Genomic DNA, 21,446 nt, shown 5'->3' with positions numbered 1-21,446 from the left:
TTATTTAAAAAAAAACAATGTATTATTGTTAAATTTTTTCAAGACATTTGAAATCAATTAAAAAAAAACAAAATCGTATTATTCAAAAGATTGAAGAAAAAAAACCAGGAAACAAATGCGCAATAAAATATATTAAAATAAAAACGAAGCAAGCACTTTTATGAGTATTTTGTAATTCAGTACTTAATTTTTCAGATTTCTCTCACATTCTCTCTCTCTCTTTCTCTATTCTTACAAACATTTCAATTATTTGTTTACATTTTTTTCTTGATATTGTGTATCTTATGGAAAATAAATGAAAAAGGTTTTTTTTTTAATAATTATCAATTTTTATTGCTGGAATACATATCATTTATACACTACGTTGCTTCCTCATCATCAGAACTTGAATTACTGCTATAATTACAAACTAAACTGAGTGACGATGATACTTTGGTAGAACCATTGTCTGTTGATTTATCATCCATGTGATTTCTTTTGGTAGTTTTGGTTGACTCTTTTTCTTGTGTCGCCTCGTTTGAATGCGATGAACTCTCTCCCAACTTTTCCGGCGTATCATTGCTTGTGATGGTTTCTGTTGGTTTGATTATTTTCGCCAAACTTTCACAACTATCGGAAGTCTTTCGTTTGATACCTAAATCATTTTTACTTAATTTTGAATTCAACAATCGTTGGCTTCTCAAGCTACTGATGGCCTTAATTGCTGGTAGCGCAGGTTTATTAATCACTTCATTTTTTCGATCTTTTTCATTGATTACTCGTTCAGAATGTAATTTCATCATAGCTGCCAAGCGTGCGTCTTGATCGTTCTCGGGCAATAATTCAATGTCAAGACTAGATTTGAGGAGCAGTGCTTTATCTTTGTCTGCCTCCGATTTCAGTTCCTTTTTTTTATTTCGGAATTCCGCCCGAAGTCGACTATTGGCTGTATAATCGTCGTCCCAAACATAGTGATTTCTTTCGTACAGTTTGAAAATGGCAGGTTTTGCATCATCACTTTTCTTCAAGTCAGACGCTTGATGCTCTAATTTATACATCGGATCATCAAATAGTCGTCGCTGTGTTTCTTTTGTATCAGGCACAACCTGGCCATTTTCGGTTGGATCCCATCGACCTTCTTGTCGACGCGCACCAGATACAATTTCATAATCCAAATTTCCCGGATCGGTTTTTATCACAATGTAATTTTCGCATAAATGGCATTTCATTTTGAATTGATAGACGGGCGTCGAAAAGTACATTCCAACTTTTGTTTTTTCAGCATTGTATCTCACACCCATTCCAATGTGATTTTTGCACCCTTCACACCAAATATTGTATGGCATTTCAAAACGAATGATAATAATGCCCAAATGAATCTTACGAGCCCGTTCACGCAAGGCATGGGTGCCAAGAAATTTATTGAGACCACCGGCTCGAGGATCGTAATCCGGTGGATAATATTTGTTTTGTCCTTTGCGTTCTCCCATTTTAGCTGTTTTGTGTTTTACCAAATAATAAACTAGGAAGGATACTTTTTAGAATGAAATGGTATGGTTCAACAAACCCAAGTTTAGTTCGCACTCGTGTAGATGAACTTAATCGTTTACAAATGTCACTGTCTTTTGTATGACATTTCTTACTTCGTTGAGTATTTTTAAATTCAGCAATTTAAATATATGGACTTAAGTGGTTATTGATTGCAAACTTTGTATTTAAATATAATAACGTATAATTCCAAATACTATTTATTCAATTGAAAAAATGTAAAATGTATACATATATTATTATTGTGTATCAAGGTTTTACTTTATTTGAGTGCCATTTTCTACATATTTTCTAACAAAATATAATCATAAACCTAATTTGCAAAATGTGTACTGTTCGTCTCGTTGAACTGTTTGATTGTATTTGTATTTTGTGAAAAACAAAATCTATGAAACTACTTTTAAGCATTGAAAGTAAAAAAAAGTTATCAATAATTGGATGGATGAATGACATTGGTTATTGTTACAATGTCTTTCATCATATAATTGCGAAGTTTCCATAGTTCGTCAATGGCATCAGCTGATTTTTCTGGCGATTTTGGTCCTAGCCAGTACATAGGAAGTTTGGTTGGATCGATAGATGGTATACTCTCTCTAGTGGCCTTTAGTGATTTTTCCCACGGAGTCACGAAACGAGATTCGTTTTGAAGGCCTTCGATGTACTTGATGTATGCTTCTGAATGTAAAACTCGTTGTGGTCTCGGTGGGACGGTTACAAATAGAGGTTCAGCTGCTGGTGATGATAAGACTGAAAATGGGAAGAAAAGAGGATGCAAATGAATTTCAACGTCACGTTGATGATTCAAGAAGCCATCGATGCTATACATACCTTGAACAGTTTGAGCTGGTTGTTGTTGTTGCTGTTGAATGGGTGATGCCAAGATTGTATTATTTGTTGCTGGCGAAGCATTTTGATTGTTTGCTGTTGGTGTTTGTGGTGTAAGTGTCTGGTTTTTCTTCGATGCGACAAAATTTCTATTGAAAACAATAGATAAGTAAATATTATTTTGAAAAAAAAAAACAATAATAAACAAATCAAATAAGAATACATACTTGCTGCGATCTTGTGGCAAGACAATTCGACCACATTTGATGATATGCACTTCACGAACATGCTTTAGCAAACGTTGCAAGTGTGTAAATGGAATGGTGTTCTTTTTTATCTTACGAATGCAATTTCGCCACATACATGTAAAATCGATTTCGCCGGTTTTCGCTCGTGGCGGTTCTTTGTAATAGTTGCTAACATGACCATGACCCTCAGAGATACAATGTTCAACACAATCGATTGGATCTTCGAATTGATAGTCACATGTGTCCCAACAGCATTCGAACACTTGATTTGGCACTGGCTCAGCGGTTAAGAATGACTGGAACGTTTGTGGTTGTGGGACTGGGCTCGAGCAACCATGTTCTTCAGCGTATTTAGCAGCACTCTCCTCATTTGATCGTGACGCCTTTTCTTCCCAATATTGTTTCTCTTGTGCTGACATATTTCGCCATTCATTGCCGACCATTCGTGAAATGTCACCGAATGTACAGTCGGGATTGTTTGCCGCACGATCTTTACGTACTTCACTCGAATAAACAATGTAACCAGTAACAAGTTTGCCTTTGTATTTCGGCCTTTTTGTCGATACTGGTGTGCTCAAATTTGTGCTCGCTGATGATGATGACACTGGCACTACTTCGGCGATTGTTGTGGGCAAGTCAGGGACATCAATTGAATCTTCATTGAGTGCAAGCACATCGACATTTTCAGCTTTTATATCTGGATCGTTGTTGACTTTGACTTGTTCTAAGGCAGCTATTTCAGTTGCACTCACCTATGTACCAAAAATGAATGGTTTATACTTTTTTTAAAGTGTTGATTTTTTCTTGAAATTACCTTGATCGGTGTTATTAAGTTTTTCAAATGATAAATTTCATCGGGTGTCACAAGTTGACTGTGCGTAAATTTTCGCAAACCTTGACCTTGCACATTTTTTCGAATTTGCTTTTTGCTTTCGTCATATGTTGACTCACATACATAAACATCACTCTCTGGGATTTCAGTTGGACGTACTGTGTTTCACATATAGGTTAAATTACATATCATTTAGTCAATTCTTTATTTAAAAAAAAAAACTTTTGACGAATTTGATTACTCACACGAGATATATTCGCTATACTCCAAAACAGCACATCGACCGACCACAGCAATGGTTGGACTGATATCTTGTGTTGTTGACAGCATCAGTTCTTGGCGATAAAAGAAACGATTTGCCGTTCCGGGCACTTCCGGAGGCAAAAGAAGCCATGGTCCTTTGATGTATGACTTTCCACTGAAAAGGAGGGAGGAAAAATAATGGCATGTCCCGTTTTAAATTCAATTCTTATTCGAAACTTACTCTTTTGTGTCCCAAATGCTTTGCACTTGTGCGATTGACTGTTTTCCCGTGTCAGTGGCAACGTATACAAAATCTCCGCTTTTGATAACACCATTACCTACAATGTTGTATTGTTCATAGTAATTATTACCATCATCAGTTGATGCTGGTGATAAAGCCAAGATATTCTGTAGAAATAAAAATTCAATGAGATTAGAATATTGACAGGTTTTTTTGATCGTGTTTAAAACTTACTGGTTTCTCTTTCTCAATGAGTGCCTCTTGAAGTTGCAATTCGGCCAATTCGCCTTTATGTTTTTCCACGCGTTCTTTAAAAACGGACATGACACGTTTCGGCTCGAGTGGTGTGTCACGTTGAACTAACGGTGTCGTGTTCATAAATGGCCAGTTCTTAATCTTCTTGAATGCCCGCAATTTTGTTGAATAACGTGATTCGCAAACAAAAATGTCTTTATCCGTGTATTCATCGGGCTTCTGCTTAAAATAGTCCTTGGCACTCATGACAAAACATTTGTTGCCTAAACGGCTCAATGGCATCGCTTCATGTTGATCGCTTTTAAATAGTTCTTGTTCCAAGAATTTGCGTGTTGTAACATGATACGTTTCAAATGGTCGTAAGAAAATGTTACCGTACATCATTTGAATGCCTTCTTGATTCGTCCATAAACGTTCAATGTAAATAACGCCAGGAACTAAAATCAAAACGATTTTCGAGTGTTATTCGATATATTTGCTTTGAATTTATTGAATCTGTCGAGTGTAAAATAAAAGTTTTTCGCTTACGTTTATTCTCTGGCACATCGTAATAGGCAAAATCTCCGGGCGAATACACTTTTTGGTCGATTGTCATGCTTTCACCGTGCATTGCCTAACAAATGGATAAAAATCAAATAAGATGATAATGAATAAATGTTTCATTTTTTAATTGCTCACCATATCATTCTCTTGTTCCTGTTCTTGTTCTTCTTGCAATAGTTTTGTTTGTCGTACTGCCTCGACGGAAGCGCTCAAATGCATGGCAGTATAGCTGAGAGCTGGTGATGTAAGTACATCTTTACAAGCTTCGTCACGTTTACGAATAAAAAACGACTGTAATTCAATGGAGTCTTCAAATATTTGCGAATCGGTGCGTGACAATCTACGTGCCCGATCCAAACAAGTGAACACATCCTCTTGGAATGTATCCAATCGCTTGTAAAGCCCTTTATCTAAACGACGCTTAATCAAATCCAATGAAATGGCTCGCGTTTTAATACCATCAACTTCGTCGTATTCGGGTAATTCAGCAAGTGAATCGGAGAAACAACGACCCTCTTCATCTTGATGGTTATAAAATGTTGTGAATAAGGACAATAGTAATTCTTGGACAGCTTGCGGTACATCTGGAACCGAATCGTCACCATCACGTAATTGTTGTTTGGTCTGAATACATATTTGCTGCAACAACAATGCATCTTTGTAAATTTGCGAATCAGGCTCATTGTATTTGCATGCATTTTCAAACATCAACATGAAATCAGCAGCAATTTCATCGATATTATCATAGAATTGTTGTTTGAGACGATGCGCAATTTTTTCCATATCGATTGGATTCTTGATAATATCGTAGTAATCGGGATAATCCTACGGAACAAATAAAGATTCTATTCATGAATATTTGATTGAAAATTTAACGAAAACTTATGTTTTTAACGGAAAAATTAAAGAGATCCATGAGATAAAATGGAGATTTCTTACGCTTTTCGATGGCAACTTCATGAAGATCAAGGCCAACTGACGATTTGCTTTCGGTTCACGATAGTCTCGAATGGCATCATACAATTGACGAAGTTTAGTGTCCATTGGGGATATTTGTTTGCGACCACCTTTGATTCTGTATTAGTAGAATAAACTCATCAATACAACGTCTTTGCTCGAATTTTTAATAAAACGAAAATTGATTATTTGCTTACATTTTCGGTGTTAGTCGACGATCATTGATACCAGAGAATTCTTTAAGTTTTTCGTTGAGAGCACGTTCCAGAATGTTTGCATCTTCGTAAATTTGTGAACCTTCTTCGTTGTACTTGCGACAATTGGCGAACATCAAACGAAAATCGCCGACAACATCATCCAAAGTACCATACTTATCCGCTTCGATGTTGTATCGTATGGTCACCATATCGATTGGATGTTGAATGATATCATAGTAATCGGGGTACTGTCGTTTCGATGGTTTCTCCATGAACAAAGTCATTGGTCGTCTGCCATCCAGCTGCAAAAGGAAACACCAAATGTTTACTAATCAAATTCAAATCAAACTGCAAAACAAATACAAAATTAAAATCTTCAATTTACTGTGTATTCCGATAAAAATTTCTGTAAATTCAGCAATTTCTTCTTTAGAATTGGATTGTTTGGGAATTTGCATTTCGGACTGATGCCGGTTGTAATGTTCGGTGAACTGCTTGTTATATTAAGCGACGAACCGGCGGGCGATGTTGAGGTCACTCTTGGTTTTGGTTTCTTTTTTGAAAGGGACTGAGTTGATGAATTTGTTGTGGACTCTTCTTCATCCTCGTCACTGTCATCGTCACCAGATGCATCGTTTAATTTCATATTGAGTAGTTTAAGCATTTTTACAGCGTCTCGATGCACTTTATGTGTCGGCGGGAATGCTTTTTTCGCATTGTTAACCATCAAATATAAATCGGATGTTAAATCGTCGATGTTTGCGTAATCGCCCTTCTTCAATTTATTACGAATCTGCGCCATAGAAATTGGTTTGGTTATGGTGAAATAATATTCCGGATGGAATCGTCGATTTGGTAGTTTCCACATTGATTCGCCAAGTGATGATCCTGGGGCATTGGGATTTTCTGACATCAGTTTATTTTATATTCGAACAAAGAACAAACGTTGGAAGAAAACACACAAAAAATAACGAAATAAGGAAACATGGACAATAAACACAAAACATTCAAATGCAAGCTGTTAGTTCGGTAAATTAATAGACACACTACACTACACTCTATTTTAATAAATTGTTTCTGTTATTGATGTATTCGGAGTTTAGTATGGGTTAGCGACAAATTCGTTGACATACCTGTTGAGTTGGGGGCATTATAAAGTTGATCAAAGAGTTTCCAAAGTGGACCGTCACCATCTGTTTCCACATTCTCATCGTTTTCTTCTTCAGAATCTTCAACTGGTTCCTTTAGCGCAGCCACCATTGCACTTAAACTTTGTCCACGTTTGCGTGTCTTATTTTCACGCGGTTTACACTTTCCCGACTCGATTTCAGCTCGTTTCGCTGTGAATATCTGTACAAATTTATACAAATTTAGAATTGCCTTGTAACACAATAAGCTGTATTTGTTTACCTTCTTCAACGTTTTTGCATCTTTGTAGATTTGTGAACCGGGTTCATTGAATACGCATGCATTTTTTGTCATTTGCAGCAAATCCTTCTCCATGTCGGCCAACGTGATGTAGGCGTTTGTTTGAATTTTTGTAGCGATAAATTTCAGATCGATTGGATGTTCGATGATGTCATAATAATCCGGATATTCACGTTTCGATGGTAATAGTTGGAACATTAAATTTAATGGGCGACTATTATCGTCGGTTGCTGTCATCACCGACGCGAATAATTCCTCATAATTTTCAATATCTTCGTCGGTTGCCTTGGATGACGTTTCCGATATCTGATCATCGTTGTCAAGTGCCGATTTTCTTGGACGTCCAATTTTTTTCACTTTGCTGCTTGGCTCATCATCGCCACCCACATTTGATTCAAGCAATTTGGCTTTGTTTGCTTGATACGTATCCCAAAGCAAACATGCATCTTGATGCTCAATTGAATCGGGCTTATAAAATGCCTTTGAATTATTTACCAATAGGTCCAAGTCAGTGGTTAAGTCTTCAACATCTTCGTATGATTCGGTTTTTAATTTTTGTTGGACGCGCAGTAAATCGATTGGGTTGTCAACGACATCGTAGTAACTGGGCTCTTGGCGCCGTTTTGGTGCACGTACAAAGGTGTCACAAAGCATTGTACCGTCGGACTTTTTGATGGCTCGCAATGAGTCATATAGCTGCTGGCACATTTCCATCTGTAGTAAACAGATAAGACGATTTGTTTTTTCATTACTATTTTGCTCAATTCAAATAAGACAAACAAGAATACATACCGGATCTAGACGCTTTCGTTTGCGTGTCGACACTGTTGTCGGTGATTGTTCTAAAACGCTTTCTTCCATTGTTTCCTCTAGGCAATCACTTGATACTGTTCGCCGCCTTTTGATCATTAACTATGCTATCCAACCAAACTGGATAATTGTGTCTAAAATTAGCAACAAAAATTTTTCAAAATGGAGAATTTACTAAAAAGAAAGCATATCACGGTATTTTCTTCATTTGGAGCATATATTTTGAATATAAAAATCACAACTTATTTTACAAAAATATATAAAAACTCACATTAATCGCTGTAGATTCGATTGCTGCAGTAAATTTATGTGGAAATCAATGTTATGAGACGCTCGGAAATAATGACGGTGTTTCAATTTAAGTGAATCGATACAAAGCTGCAAGAGGCGTCGTTTACTATGCGAAACGATAAAAAATGTCAAATTGCGTGACATGTCAAACATAACCTCAACTTCAGCCAATCGTGTATGAGGCCCTGCACGACATTGACAGCATAACATGAATAACATTAACACATCAAATTGAACGGAATGTAGTGTTCTCGAACCAAATGCATATAGGCAGATGTTAAAAACCAGTTTCATTTAGTGATTTCATTAATTAGCATAAACCTTGCGATAGAAACAATTCATTTTTTTACGCGACTTACAATTCATATCATAAAATGTTTCTTCTTTCAACTGGTTCGATCGGACCGTTAGAACTTGATTTTTATTTATGAAGAAATAAACCGAATTGATGAATATACAGCAGTCTGACATTGTAACCAGTAATATCCGTTATCGTTTAATTTTGTTTTACTTCGGCGCATTTTCTATTCCAGAAATTACGAGATGCACTTTTAAAATGAAGCAACAACCTTCGACTCAGTCTAACCATTACATTCAAATGTGCCAATTACTTTGATTGTCTTTCACGTCTTTCAGATGCACCTGGAGTATTTTGCTAAATAAAATAATAATAATAATAATAATAACAACAAGATTGATATACAAATTCACAATTTGCTTCATTCATGTTCTCTTTGTATATTTTTGTTTGTTTCTTTCATCCGTATAATATCTTTCACTTACGAAATATAATATATATGAAAACACATTTAACTGTTTTCTTCCTCTGTCTTACGATATAGACTTACATTATGAAATACGCTCTTCAATATAGAACCTTTTATTTTGTTTCAATTAAATATATACAGAAAACATTTAAATTAAAAATTTAGTTCCCCATTTGTGGGACACTATTCCATCTGTTATCCATTTAAGTTCCAAAATTTTATTTTTTTTTTAATTTTTCAATAACAAGTAATTTCAATTTTTTTTTTTTTTTGCTTAAAAATGTAATATATTTTTTTGTGTGTGTTTTCAACTTAACAGAAACGATCGCAAATATTTGCCAATTTTTTGCTTCGATTTTTTAAATCGAAATATTTTGTGGGCATTTCTTAAAATAACTTAACAATTAAACATGGAAAAATAAAAAAAAAGTGTGTGTATTCACTGTTTTCTTTTTTGCGTATGTGAGAAAGTTTTTTTTAAGGATAAATTGATTTGCTGCCATCACACTTTTAACTTGCTTTGCTGCCTCTTTCATTGAAACGATTGAACGAAACGTATTTTATCTCAATGTACCTGATTTTTCTGTCTGTAAATCATTAGAATATTATTTAAAAGTCAATCGTCTTTTTATTTCTCATCATCATTTTCTTTTCTCTTCTTTCGTTTTGTATAATGGTTCCATAAGTTTAAGTTCATATTTATGTCTATTTTCTCTTGCAGACCATCTGTCTGTGTGTTATAAAGTACATCATTTTACACAAGTTTTATATGTATATAAAACAAAAATGGATGAATTAATGAATTGGATGAATTAGAATTTCTGCGGTTGAAACGCACGCACTACAAATTGTTTTAAACACCAAATTAAGAGCATTTAATTTGCTTGCAAAATGAAAAATTTGTTCATTTGTATTTCGATATTTTTAAATTCTTCTCTAGTTTTCATTTCAGCACATTAATGTTGAAGTCATCTGATACAATTTAAATTTGGTGAAAAATATGAACATATAAAGACTTTTCATTGTTTACACATGCATAGATGACTTTTGTTCAGTTCACTGCATTCAAAGAAGGTGCATTTTTTATATTAGGAAATGTTGGATGCTGGATTTTTTTTATGATTTATCCTCATGCATACATACATACATATATGTATGTATCAATTCACACAGAACTCTTATTTTTTTATGCATTTCAATACAGCGATTTCGTTTAAAAGTTATGTATATATCGGGTACAATAAATGATATCTAAATCGAATTGTCCATAAGTCCTGTATGAAATATTTTATCTCTGTGTGGTTGTGCTTTTTTTCTTTTCTTTTTTTCATTTACAGTTTATAAATATCTGAATTTTTCTGTTCAATAAGAAATTATAACTAACGCTATGTTTATTTGTAAATATTATATTCAATCCATCGATAAAACTGATCTATGTGTCTGTTTGTATTCATTTTTTTCTCTCAACATTTTTCAATTCAGTTGGTTTTTGTTTATTTTGAGACAACAATATCCATGTAGATTAATATTCGATCAAAATTTGTAGTGAACTCTGTGTGTATATGTTTATTGTTCGCGTCAAATTTTTATTTGAAGTTTTGTTTTCCTTAAATGTGTCATATTCATATCAAATCATTATCGCTTGAAAATTTGGTAAAAATTTTAAATGGACACTTTCTAGTTTTGTTATGATGTCTATGCGCTATTTCAACCTGCAAACAAAGTCATTTCCATTGAAATATTGATGGGAGGATATATGATACACCAATACATACATATTCAACACTTATTTTCATCATTGGTTGTTTTCAAAAATTCATCAGCACGCTTATGATCTTGTAATGCTTGAATTGTTTCGCAATTGTGTGGTAGTTCGGATTTGGTTCGCAGCAACGGTTTATCCTTGTTTCGCATATTATTCATCTAAAAAATCATACAATCAAATTACACCAGCAATCAACAGCATTGTCAATCAATTCATCACTTGTGTTTTTGGGGGGTGGGAGAAATTTTGTAGATTGCATTCGTATTTGGATGATGAGGGAAGAGTATAGTTTCGCTTAAACACAACTGTATAATGACAATGAAGTAGAAGAAGAAGAATAACAAGAAGAAAGAGGTGGTTGTGGGGGTGGGTGGAAGAAAAGCGGAAGATGCTTTCAACTACGTGATACGATTTTTCTGTCTAATCAAAAAATGGAAATGCTTTGCAAAATGACTAATCGATGAAAGAGTTGATTTTATCGGTTCTGTGTGTTTGTGTGTGTGTGTTTTTTTGTTGCAAATGGATGTTCGTCTGCATTGTCAATCTAAAACTATTACATCGAATTTACACAGGGCAATCTAGTGTATTACCTCACCGCGTTCGTAGTCCATATAATTGTATCGAGTATCGCCATCTGAAAATAACAGAATATCAACATTTATTTTACACATCATCATCAATTCAACCAATACGTGAACGTAGTAAAAATAACAAATGAACGATAATCAAATTTTTCACTTGCCTGTATTTTTCATCCAATCAGTTTTTGTTTTAGCAAGATTTTCCACGTGTTGCCAGACCACTTCTCTGTGTGATAGCTTTTCATTTTCCCTAATGATATCGAAGAAAAATAAACAACATTTATGCACAAGTAATTATATTTCCGCATCATCATGACACCACCAAGGGCAAAATGATAATAGCTTTACATTAACCGCAATAATAACAATCACATTGAATGGAAAACTTACATTTCTCGTTCCTGTTTAAAATTTGTGTTGCATTCATCGAACAACTTTTGATTCATTTCCATGAATAATTTGAGCGCATTGTAGATTAAACCATGGATGGTTTTGTTCCAGTGTGTTTTTGAGTTGCGGTACAATGATGGAAACATAATTGGCAAAATGACCGTTGAATTTTCCGTAATTAATGACATAATATATTCATTATTCCAATAGTACAGGGCACGTTCGGCCACTTGAAAGTGTGGACTCGATACACATTTTGCGATTTGACGAAATAATGGTTCCATGACTTTTTGAAATTCGGCCGGCTCAATGACATCAAGAATTTCTTCCAATTCATTTAAAAACATCACCTCTTTCGGACTGTGTGTCTTTGGCCAGAATTTTAACAGGCTTTTAATAACCGGCTCCGTTAGATTCGGGTCCTTTTCAAGGAACTGTACGACACAGTACGTTAACTGCGGATGATAAACCGATAAACTTTTCACTTTATGCAACGGCAATAGCACTTTCAACAAAAACTGTTTGTGCTCCTCTTTTAACGGCAACGCGAAACCATTTATAATGCTACCTAAAATTTCCAACAACTCGGCTATGCCGTTGTGGTGTTCCGTTTCATAAATGAATCTGTAATGAAAAACTGCCTTAATTCAGACCGTTCGACTATGATTTCCGCCTACATACAAACACAAACGCTTACCTGTAGAACACATTGTTAATTTGTTTCCTAATAAATGTACGTAATGCTAGAAATTTTCCGTAGATACGATGCAAAACTGTTTTCAAGAAGTCACGTTCGCGTGGATCTTCTGAATCGAACAAATCCAATAGTTGCAGCAAAAATTGTTGATCAATGAAACGTTTCGCAATAGTTGGTTGAAAGTCAGGCGATTCTAAGAATCGTAAAAACAGTTCATAAATCAATTGTAAATGTGGCCAACTCGCTTCCAAAGTAGGTTCATCCTCTTCTGGATCGAATTCGGCACCATTTGGATTGGAAGATGGTGGCAACGTTCGGAACAAATTTATTGAGAACTAAAACGAGAGATGTAAAAAGAGCAAATCAATAAAAAAAGAAAACAAATGAAAATACGCATACTAATGTAAACACCAATTCATTCATGATGAATGTCATAAAAAAATTAGAAAGAAAAATAACTGCAATAGAAGTGATAATCACCATATTTATAGCCTCCGGATAGATTTTTTCCGTAATAACATTGTGCTCGTTGGTCAGGTATTCGACCATTTCGTGCAAGGCGGTTCTTTTCACTTCTTTCCACTTTAAATCGCTTAGCGGCTCAGTAAAATCGAATAAAACACAACATTGTCGCAATTTCTGTATGAAGAGATCTTCACGTTCTGCGGCCGATACCTCTGCAAGCAAACATAATAAAACGAGAACCATAAAATTTTGTAAATGAATTATGCAGTCTGTTTTGCATATATCAAATGACCATATGATGCCAAAATACTTACCGGCTAGTCGTGGCAATGGTATTAATTCACGATTTTTTGATATGTTGAAACGCGAGCTATTCATCCGTTTGTCTTTTTTCACTGTATTGTTCGATCCCAGATTATTTGATGTCGGAGTGGCATTGGTTTTTGTAATCGGTACGGGCGGTGGACCTTTTGGTTCCGGTTCCCCATTTCGCTGTATATTATTTTCCATAGTTCGTCAATCACTGGCAACGTCTATATATCGAAATTCACACCAAATCGTGCAGCACGTGTTTCATACGACCGCATCATCGACAATCAATTTTGTATAGTTATAGAAAGAAAAAGAAGAAAATAGAGAATAAAAAAAAAATTAGCATTGATTAAAAATTAATTTCACTCATTTAAGAACGAAATTGTTCGTTTAAATTGTTATTTCATTGCTTGATAATTAAGTTTCAATAACGTTATTGTTCTCGCGAGTATATAGCTTAAGGACAGAGAGGATCACGAATATAAATGTGTCTGTCTGCTTTTCAGTTCAAATTGATGACGTTTCGTTTTTCTACAAACTTATTTTGCTGTAACAATTGTACTGATAATCCAATCAATAATTGTTTCTTTAGTCTTCGTTGAATAAACTTATTTCACGAATGAACAAAATTACACAACGATGACGACGATGACAACGATACTCGCTAACTGTAAACATTAATCGCCGTGCTAACGAGAGTGTTTTCTCTATATTTTGTCTAATTTTGCATCTTCGATGTGTGTACCTTTATTTGCACTTAATATCGTACTCGTATCTCTTCAAGTTCTACTGTTTCGACTTCGGCGTCGTCATCATCTTCAGCAAAACATTCACTTGAATCCCATAATGAAATTAAATATATAAAAGCACATATGCATAAAAAGTATACAAAAACGAGCAGAAACAAAAACATTGCGAACTGTCAGTATCAATAAATCGCAAAAATCTTGAATGAAAAATTATTATGATCGTTTTGTGTTTGGATGAGAATGAGCCAAATAATCTTTTCACTGTATTGCAAATTATTAGCTTCAACTTTTTAATGCGTTCATACTTTTTAGTTTGGACATCGATTCTCGTGTTTCGGTGCGAAGAGCACAAAGGTCTAACGGTAAATGATGATGGGTTGGCAGGTAGACAGCTGTCATTTTCAACATTATTTGAAAGAAAAACGTTATACTCCGCCATTATTTACTCAGGATTTTCTAGTAACCAGTTTCAATGCTATGATGATATTGAAAGGGGGTTTGGTATATATTCTTTTCCAAGTTCAATAATAATGTGTCAAAAGAAAAGTAAGTGCAATCAGTGCAATTAAGATTACATTAAAATACGCTTTCGGTTTGAGAGTTTTTTTTTTCTATTTTCCCACAAGCACAATATAAACGATTTTTCATAGACACTCATGGTACAGATAACAGGCACACTCTAAATAAATGTGTTTGTTTACAAGATTCTGCTTGCTTTACAATTGCCTATTGCTTGTTCTCATCATCCTGATTGCACTTTTACTCTTATTAATTTACCGGCTCCCATTTCCGATTTCTCAAAGCAAGCATTTTAGTGAAAACCTCTGATAGAGTAATTTGATTGATAATATCCTGCAAAGGTAAATAATGTCGGAAATTTTCATCAGAGAATATCGAATATTGTTAACCCTCTGCTGTCTAAGACCGCATCGAAACGGAATTTCAAATTGAAGCTATAAGTATATATGAAAATAATTTGTGTTTCGTTTTGCAGTGACCGGTTCGCGCATATTTCTATGCCTGATAGCTATGCTAAGCATAGCGGAGACGCAAGCCGCAACGCACCCGTCACCATTCGATTCGAGCTATATTGTATGCGCACGGTCGTCTGCATAAACGAACATGTGTATTGTTCATATAGAGTGAACGGCGATGCGTCGGTTGCGTTTGCGGCTATGCTTGGCATATCTATGCTACCTAGCGTATTCAGGCAAGTATAGAAATATGCGCGAACCGGTCACTGTCGTTTTGTACGCTTCAAAATTGGGATGTCAGCAACTTTCAGTTCAGTGAAAAATGAGACCGAAAGGGTTAAATGATTGATAATGAACAAAATATAACAGAATACTGTGAAGGTGCGAGAGTGAGTTTCAGAATTGAATCTCTGTTCAGTGTTAATTTGCCAGACAAGTTCATGATCTCGAATTGATTGTCTGCTGTATATTTTTCTACGATTGTTTTGTATTAGTTTGAAAAATGTTCAATAGTCATTAAAAATCACAAATTAAATATCGTCATAAAGTCAAAACTAACGGTCAATAAAAATCGACACTCGCTCTTCTCAATCTCATCACTAAAATTGTTCATATGGTAATATTTATTTAATTCAATTAGTGGCCATTTTTTCAGTCAGATCGTTTACATTTTCACAAGTTCTCAACACTTTTTTTTTCGTCGAGGTTTTATGTAAACATAAATTGTGTGTATATATTTTTTTTATTCGTTTCGGCCAAAAATAAATTCTTGGCAAATTATTATGAACATCGTCTGTGTGTGAAGCGGTAATGTTAAAATAATTCAAATCGATTCATGTGTACGAAAAAAAGATGCGATGAAATGTTTGCGGTAGTACGAAATGTATAAATTGAATGATGAAAATACATTAGGCATCAATTGAAATAAAAAAAAAACGAATGCAAAACACATGCGACAGTCAGTTGTTCGTTCAACATGCAAATCAATTTTCTTACATTATGGCTGAAGATCAAATGACGTTTAATTTATTGCAATCATAATAAATGTTGTGAATAACATTCGGCGACTTTCTATTTATCTTATTGAATTTTTGTTTCGATTTTCTATACGGCAATCTTTCTTTTCACGTTGTCAGTTTCGACTTCGATGTGTGATAATAATGTATATAGATCGACCGTGTTGGTTTGAACTAATTTTTAATGAGGGTATTGAAATGCAAATTTCATTTGGGAGTTATATTTTACCGATATGGAGCCATTTTATAAATGTTGGAAGTGCCATACTAGTCAACTTTGTCTTTAACTCAGAATATATGCTGCCTTTGTAAAAGCCATCTTAACTTCCATTTGAAAAGTGATTTGCATAAAATTCTTTTCAGAGCATTCGCTCTTTTCCACTCACATATGATTGTCATCTGATATCAGCTCATACATTCAATAACATTAAATATTTATCTCGATGTTAAAATTGCTTTTTCTAAATTGGCTCTTGTAAATTAGCCATTTAATGTCTATTCTTCCTTTTGTTTATTCATATTTTTGTTTGTTTTTCTTCTTGCTCTCTTCCTCTCGTTCCTTTTTCTTCCAAAAAAAAACGATAGTCAATGCTTCGCCTTTACGAACAAGAGAAGCAAGCACGTTCCAAGTAGGATGTGATCAGATATATAGGTGTTGTTTACAAAAAAAGTGACATTACTGAAATTTCTTTCGTACAACGCACGATTGTTTGTAATTCAATGTATTACCACAAAAGATTCAAACAGGCTTCTGCAATTTTACTTGATTGTTCGTGCGACGACTTGACTCACAATTTCAACTGTGTCACACATCGACACCATTAAAACAATACTCGATACAAAAATTTGAAACAAAAAAAAAATGCATCACGAGTCTAAATAGATTCTCGAATGATTTGCATTCAACAGTGTGCGCACACACAAAACCAACCGAACAGACAATCGTCGTAACCAGAGTCACAAACCACATACGAATTTTGACATAATATTTCTTATACCGCAGCACAGACAAAATATTTTTAGTTTTCAACTGATTTTTTTCTCTCGGTTTATTTATAATTGAATAATATGTATTTTTGTCGTCTTATTCGCGAAAACTTACAAAATTCCATTAATACAAAATGATATTTTATGACTTTACGGTGCGGTGGCGGTAGCTTTATCCGCTCGAAATCATACGATTGCAGCAGTGAAAAAAAAAACTGAGTAACAATTAAGGAAAAAAATTGGCGCAAACGAACAAATAAACGAACGAACGAAAAAAAAAAAAAACACCGAAAAGAAGTACACACAGATATAATCAAGCACATTCACTTTGCACAATACACAATCAAATTATTTGTAAATACTCGTCGATTCGTCTCTGTAACCAGTAATAAAATTTAATAACATCGTCATTTAACACAGGCCCTTATTCTAAAACACTATCAACTTGCCCGTTTTCGAGGCGCTTGAATCGGCCGAGGAAAAAGCATTTAGCTATTTTATTTTGCACGAAAATATACATTGAAAGTGTGTTTGTTTTTTTTGCTTACATTTTTTTTGATACTCGAACGCACTCACACACATAAACGAAATATTATTTCATTGCTTAATTAATCATAGAGCAATGAATGACCGAGTTCATACGTGCTTCATGCTATTCAACAGGCACGTCAAAAATGGAATTCACAAAGTCATTAGAATAAAATCTAGAATCAGATTAAAGATTTAATGAAATGATTTCAGTAAGTCAGTCAGTCAGTCATCGGGCACTCAATAGGAATGAACGAAATGAAATGAAAAAAGAAAATAAAAAAAAATACCGACGACGACAGAAAACCAATACAAATCAGAAATGCTCATATGGCACATGTGTATTTCACCGTCCCCATTGTATGGGTGTATGTGTATTGTTTTAGTTCACCTCGATAAGTCCATAATTGAAAACAGATCAACCGAATAAAATTGCTTTTACTCAAACATGCCAAATCGAACGAACGAAGCGAAAATATAAATTCAAGATGAGAAAGAGAGATAGAAAGAGTTAGATAGCGAAAATATATTAAACATTTCACGAATATGAATGAATTTCCTTTAAATTAGAATGAATGAAAGATCGAGTTTTCGTCAAAATGCATTTTGATTCTTAATCGGGGGTTACAAACTTGTGAGAGATAAATAAATGGGATTTATTTTTGCATTCAGCACATTTTTCAAGTGCACACCAATACGAAATCACACACATATATGCTCAAAAAAATTGACGCTAAACAGTGTCATATCGTTTTAACTGTCATCGCATTCACAAAATTGAGTTTTTTCTTCTTTTTTTCCCTCTTCATATACGTTTCCTTTTCTTTAGCCTTCGAAGGGCAATTATATTCTTATTGCATTCCACTTAGAAAACAAAATAAGAATGGCATGACAAAAGAACGATAACAATTGCTATTGTTAGTAGTTATAAGGCGTGCTAATCAGAGACAAGACTATTTTGTCAAAACGATACAAATCGTGTGAATATTTTTTTTCTAACATGAAACGATAATAATTGAAACCCCATCGACTGCAAATTGTTATTTGATATTGATTTTTTTCTTGTTTCTTTTTTTTATATTGTCGTCTTCATAAGTTTTATATTTATCACTTGATAGTATTTCATGTTTTCTTATTCTCTTTCTCTCTTCCATACTCTCTTATTCTCTATTTTTCTCTCAATTTTCTATTTCTATTCGCTTGATAACTGTAAACTGAGATTACATTCCTTCTAACAACAATAAATGGCTAGGTTCGTTGTGCAGAATACACAGAGAGAAATGCGAGAGTCGTACATACCACGCAGCAAATATGCTGTTGTTGTTGTTGTTGTAGTTGTAGATGCAGCAATTTTTCTGACCCGAGTGAAATCTTTCGAGAGCTTCTGGTGCGGTGACAGAATTGCAAATCCAGTTTAAAAGAAATGTTTGTAACGTTGATTTTAAAGCGTGTCTTCGGGCATTCAATGATTTTTTTTGCACAATGATAAAACACTTTTTCCTTTGTTACTTTTTTCTTCAAATGTCAATAATTTTTTTTTTTCAACTCTTTTCACATAAGTTGGGTTTGTATTTTCGCGGATATTCGCTGGGTCGCCTCAATATATTTTCTGCACTTAACACGCACACAACTTTTTAGTTTTCTCTCTCCTTGTCGTTGTAGTCGTCGTTTTTATCACAGCTTTGAACGCGATGCCACGAACTAAGTAAATTCAAACTTGAGAAGTGAACCACATACCAAACAATACGAATTGATTACAAAATTTATGTTCGACAGTCTCTTGACTTGTCTAAACTGCCAACAAAACTTTTTTATTATTTATTTCGATGCAAACACTTCACATTTCCAAAATTGAAAATCACACACAAATGCGGCAAACACTGGCAAAAACCAAAATCCCAAACGAAACCAAATGAAGAAGAGAAAAGAAACAGACCTAGGCGAATATATGTGAGTCGAGTCTTTTTTTGTTGTATGTTGCTCTCTTCTGATTCGATTCGATGACAGTGACACGGTCAAACAAAAAAAAAAAATGCAAACGAGATTTATATTTGTGTGAAAAAGAAAACAAAGATTTTTGGATTTTTCATGGGACTTGGTACGAACGAAGCGCGATCAAATTGAATGAAAAAAGAATTAAATGAACAAAAAAGAAGAAGAATATTATATAGATATATATTTTTGTCTTTTTTTCGTTCTCGTATATTCCGTTTGTTTTCTGCACTCTGTGTTCGTTCGCCTTCTATGCTCGAGAGTGTATGTAAAATAATATATGTTTGACAGTTATGCGAAGTGCCATGTAATCCATTGGCAGAGAACACAAGTATTGAGAGAGTGTCTGTGTGCTACCCAATTGTGTGTGTGTGATTTTTTATTTCAGAATTGTATAACATCATGCTTTTTTGCGTGACGTTGTATGCGAATGAAATACAAGCGACTCGGTTTATGGCCCAACCGCTCAATTGGAATTCCTTTAGAAATCCATACGGTTGTCTTGCTCACACTTTCTCGCATCGAGTTTGGCAAAGAGTCACAACCATTGTACATCGATTTGTTCATATGTTGTATGTATGCTATGCCTTTGTTTCGATTCGTATTACATTTTTATAGATGGCCGCGCGTATACTATTTTATTTGATAGATGTGCGTGTACACGAGTCGTTTATTGCGCTGTGCATAAATGTTAGTTAAAATCATCACGCAGGCATCATCGACGTCATCATCACGCACGAACTTTGATTTGACATTATTGCAACTGTCAAATTGAATACGAGACACAAATAAAACGTCACAGTGACTCAATAGTTGAAGCGAAATCGAAAATATATATATGTATCTCATTTCAATTATCAATTTTATGTGCAAAATTAATGTGTGAACAGTTAATTATGCATTTTGGAGATTGAAAAACCAACATTTTAAATTGTTACACGTTCATTAAATGGTGGAGATTCTAAGTTGAAAGGAGGTGCTAATTATTGCTGGCAGCAGAAAATAGAAGATTTTAGAAATAAACATAACAAATTAAAGCAATGAAAATGAAATCGGGATTTCGATTTCACACACAATGGGACCCGTTGCTGTTAATTGCACAGATTATAGCCGTTCAATCAGTTCTGTACGTGAGTTTGGGTTTCATTATGGCAATTATGGATGTTTTTGTTGGTGCGAATCATACTCTGGATCATCTCTTTCAATACCATGTAAGACAGTAGATATTTTCAAATAACAGCCTGAATTCAAAGTTGTTTCTGTTTTAATTTTGTAGGAAATTCACGTCACCGATTCAGGTGGTAGGTCGGTCATCTTGTCATTCGTGGTGATTGCTTTTATCGGTGCATTAGTGTTACGATTTATAGTTGGTCGTACGAAACTATGTTTAGACTTCACATGTACATATCATTTGATTCATTTGATTATTTGCTGGATGTACAACGGTGCATTTCCGTCAACATTTTCATGGTGGTTCTTGAATGCAGTTTGTGCAACAGTCATGTGTGTGGGCGGTGAATTTCTCTGCCTTCGCATTGAACTGAAGGAAATTCCGGTCGGTTATACACCGCTCGATACAAAGGCTGACTTATGAGAAGACACTCTTCCAATGTGATTTCAAGGCAAATTGCATCAGCAAATCAACACAGAGACAAACGCTCACACGCAGAAATAAAAAATTATGAGAATCGTATCTTTAGGGATTAAACGTGATAATTTATTGTTTAAAAAGAACTTTTTAGTCAATAAGATGTAACATAACGAATGAAATAAAATATTTTCATTACACACACTCACTTTCATGAAGAAAATGTGGACTTTTTTTT

The 21,446-nt window shown here is 34.4% G+C and overlaps 4 protein-coding genes across 9 annotated transcripts; 1 reads left to right on the top strand and 3 right to left on the bottom strand.

Annotated features, from left to right (window-relative positions):
• Positions 1 to 331: 331 nt before the first annotated feature.
• On the bottom strand, positions 332 to 1,578 carry LOC116342693 (coiled-coil domain-containing protein 130 homolog). The gene has a single exon (XM_031770411.1). It carries the CDS (start codon positions 1,467 to 1,469, stop codon positions 360 to 362), a length of 1,110 nt encoding a protein of 369 aa, XP_031626271.1. The 5' UTR covers positions 1,470 to 1,578; the 3' UTR covers positions 332 to 359.
• Positions 1,579 to 1,761: 183 nt separating this feature from the next.
• Positions 1,762 to 8,500, bottom strand: LOC116342690 (protein polybromo-1). 2 transcript variants are annotated; one of them, XM_031770407.1, is made up of 16 exons: positions 8,378 to 8,500; positions 8,089 to 8,240; positions 7,279 to 8,010; positions 7,002 to 7,218; positions 6,254 to 6,774; positions 5,869 to 6,170; positions 5,654 to 5,789; positions 4,850 to 5,539; positions 4,700 to 4,784; positions 4,151 to 4,608; positions 3,917 to 4,083; positions 3,678 to 3,850; positions 3,415 to 3,590; positions 2,580 to 3,352; positions 2,356 to 2,501; positions 1,762 to 2,274 (listed from the first exon to the last, which is right to left on the bottom strand). In XM_031770407.1, exons 2-16 carry the CDS (start codon positions 8,203 to 8,205, stop codon positions 1,955 to 1,957), a joined length of 5,013 nt encoding a protein of 1,670 aa, XP_031626267.1. In that variant the 5' UTR covers positions 8,206 to 8,240; positions 8,378 to 8,500; the 3' UTR covers positions 1,762 to 1,954. The 2 variants fall into 2 exon arrangements, with proteins under 2 accessions (XP_031626267.1, XP_031626268.1); XM_031770408.1 differs by having other exon boundaries at positions 6,254 to 6,756.
• A 591-nt stretch (positions 8,501 to 9,091) lies between these two features.
• LOC116342369 (serine/threonine-protein phosphatase 2A 56 kDa regulatory subunit delta isoform) lies at positions 9,092 to 19,985 on the bottom strand. 5 transcript variants are annotated; one of them, XM_031769944.1, is made up of 9 exons: positions 18,928 to 19,985; positions 13,377 to 13,595; positions 13,078 to 13,274; positions 12,598 to 12,932; positions 11,901 to 12,524; positions 11,672 to 11,760; positions 11,520 to 11,563; positions 10,940 to 11,087; positions 9,092 to 10,876 (listed from the first exon to the last, which is right to left on the bottom strand). In XM_031769944.1, exons 2-8 carry the CDS (start codon positions 13,570 to 13,572, stop codon positions 10,944 to 10,946), a joined length of 1,629 nt encoding a protein of 542 aa, XP_031625804.1. In that variant the 5' UTR covers positions 13,573 to 13,595; positions 18,928 to 19,985; the 3' UTR covers positions 9,092 to 10,876; positions 10,940 to 10,943. The 5 variants fall into 5 exon arrangements, with proteins under 5 accessions (XP_031625804.1, XP_031625803.1, XP_031625806.1 ...); XM_031769943.1 differs by having other exon boundaries at positions 9,092 to 11,087; positions 18,928 to 19,984; XM_031769946.1 differs by lacking the exon at positions 18,928 to 19,985 and adding an exon at positions 17,649 to 17,781 and having other exon boundaries at positions 9,092 to 11,087.
• Positions 19,986 to 20,384: 399 nt separating this feature from the next.
• On the top strand, positions 20,385 to 21,431 carry LOC116342498 (protein SYS1 homolog). Its single transcript, XM_031770146.1, has 2 exons — positions 20,385 to 20,831; positions 20,897 to 21,431. The coding sequence occupies exons 1-2, from the start codon at positions 20,661 to 20,663 to the stop codon at positions 21,212 to 21,214; spliced, it is 489 nt and encodes a 162-aa protein (XP_031626006.1). The 5' UTR covers positions 20,385 to 20,660; the 3' UTR covers positions 21,215 to 21,431.
• The last annotated feature ends 15 nt before the right edge of the window (positions 21,432 to 21,446 follow it).

The sequence above is a fragment of the Contarinia nasturtii genome, unplaced genomic scaffold, assembly GCF_009176525.2.
Source record: "Contarinia nasturtii isolate CC-2019 unplaced genomic scaffold, AAFC_CNas_1.1 Cnas_scaffold_864, whole genome shotgun sequence".
NCBI lineage: Eukaryota > Metazoa > Arthropoda > Insecta > Diptera > Cecidomyiidae > Contarinia > Contarinia nasturtii.
The sequence above is the reverse complement of the archived record's forward strand: the minus strand, read 5'-3'. Positions and strand labels throughout refer to the sequence as shown.

Excerpts from the sequence above, each read along its gene's own strand:
- LOC116342693 (XM_031770411.1), bottom strand. The coding sequence starts at position 1,469 with ATGGGAGAACGCAAAGGACAAAACAAATATTATCCACCGGATTACGAT.
- LOC116342690 (XM_031770407.1), bottom strand. The coding sequence starts at position 8,205 with ATGATCAAAAGGCGGCGAACAGTATCAAGTGATTGCCTAGAGGAAACA. Across the intron at positions 8,011-8,088 it reads AACGAAAGCGTCTAGATCCG|ATGGAAATGTGCCAGCAGCT; the intron begins GTATGTATTCTT and ends TGTTTACTACAG. Across the intron at positions 3,851-3,916 it reads AGCATTTGGGACACAAAAGA|TGGAAAGTCATACATCAAAG; the intron begins GTAAGTTTCGAA and ends CCTCCTTTTCAG.
- LOC116342369 (XM_031769944.1), bottom strand. The coding sequence starts at position 13,572 with ATGGAAAATAATATACAGCGAAATGGGGAACCGGAACCAAAAGGTCCA. Across the intron at positions 13,275-13,376 it reads ACCATTGCCACGACTAGCCG|AGGTATCGGCCGCAGAACGT; the intron begins GTAAGTATTTTG and ends GTTTGCTTGCAG. Across the intron at positions 11,761-11,900 it reads TTTAAACAGGAACGAGAAAT|GGAAAATGAAAAGCTATCAC; the intron begins GTAAGTTTTCCA and ends CGATATCATTAG.
- LOC116342498 (XM_031770146.1), top strand. The coding sequence starts at position 20,661 with ATGAAAATGAAATCGGGATTTCGATTTCACACACAATGGGACCCGTTG. Across the intron at positions 20,832-20,896 it reads ATCATCTCTTTCAATACCAT|GAAATTCACGTCACCGATTC; the intron begins GTAAGACAGTAG and ends TTAATTTTGTAG.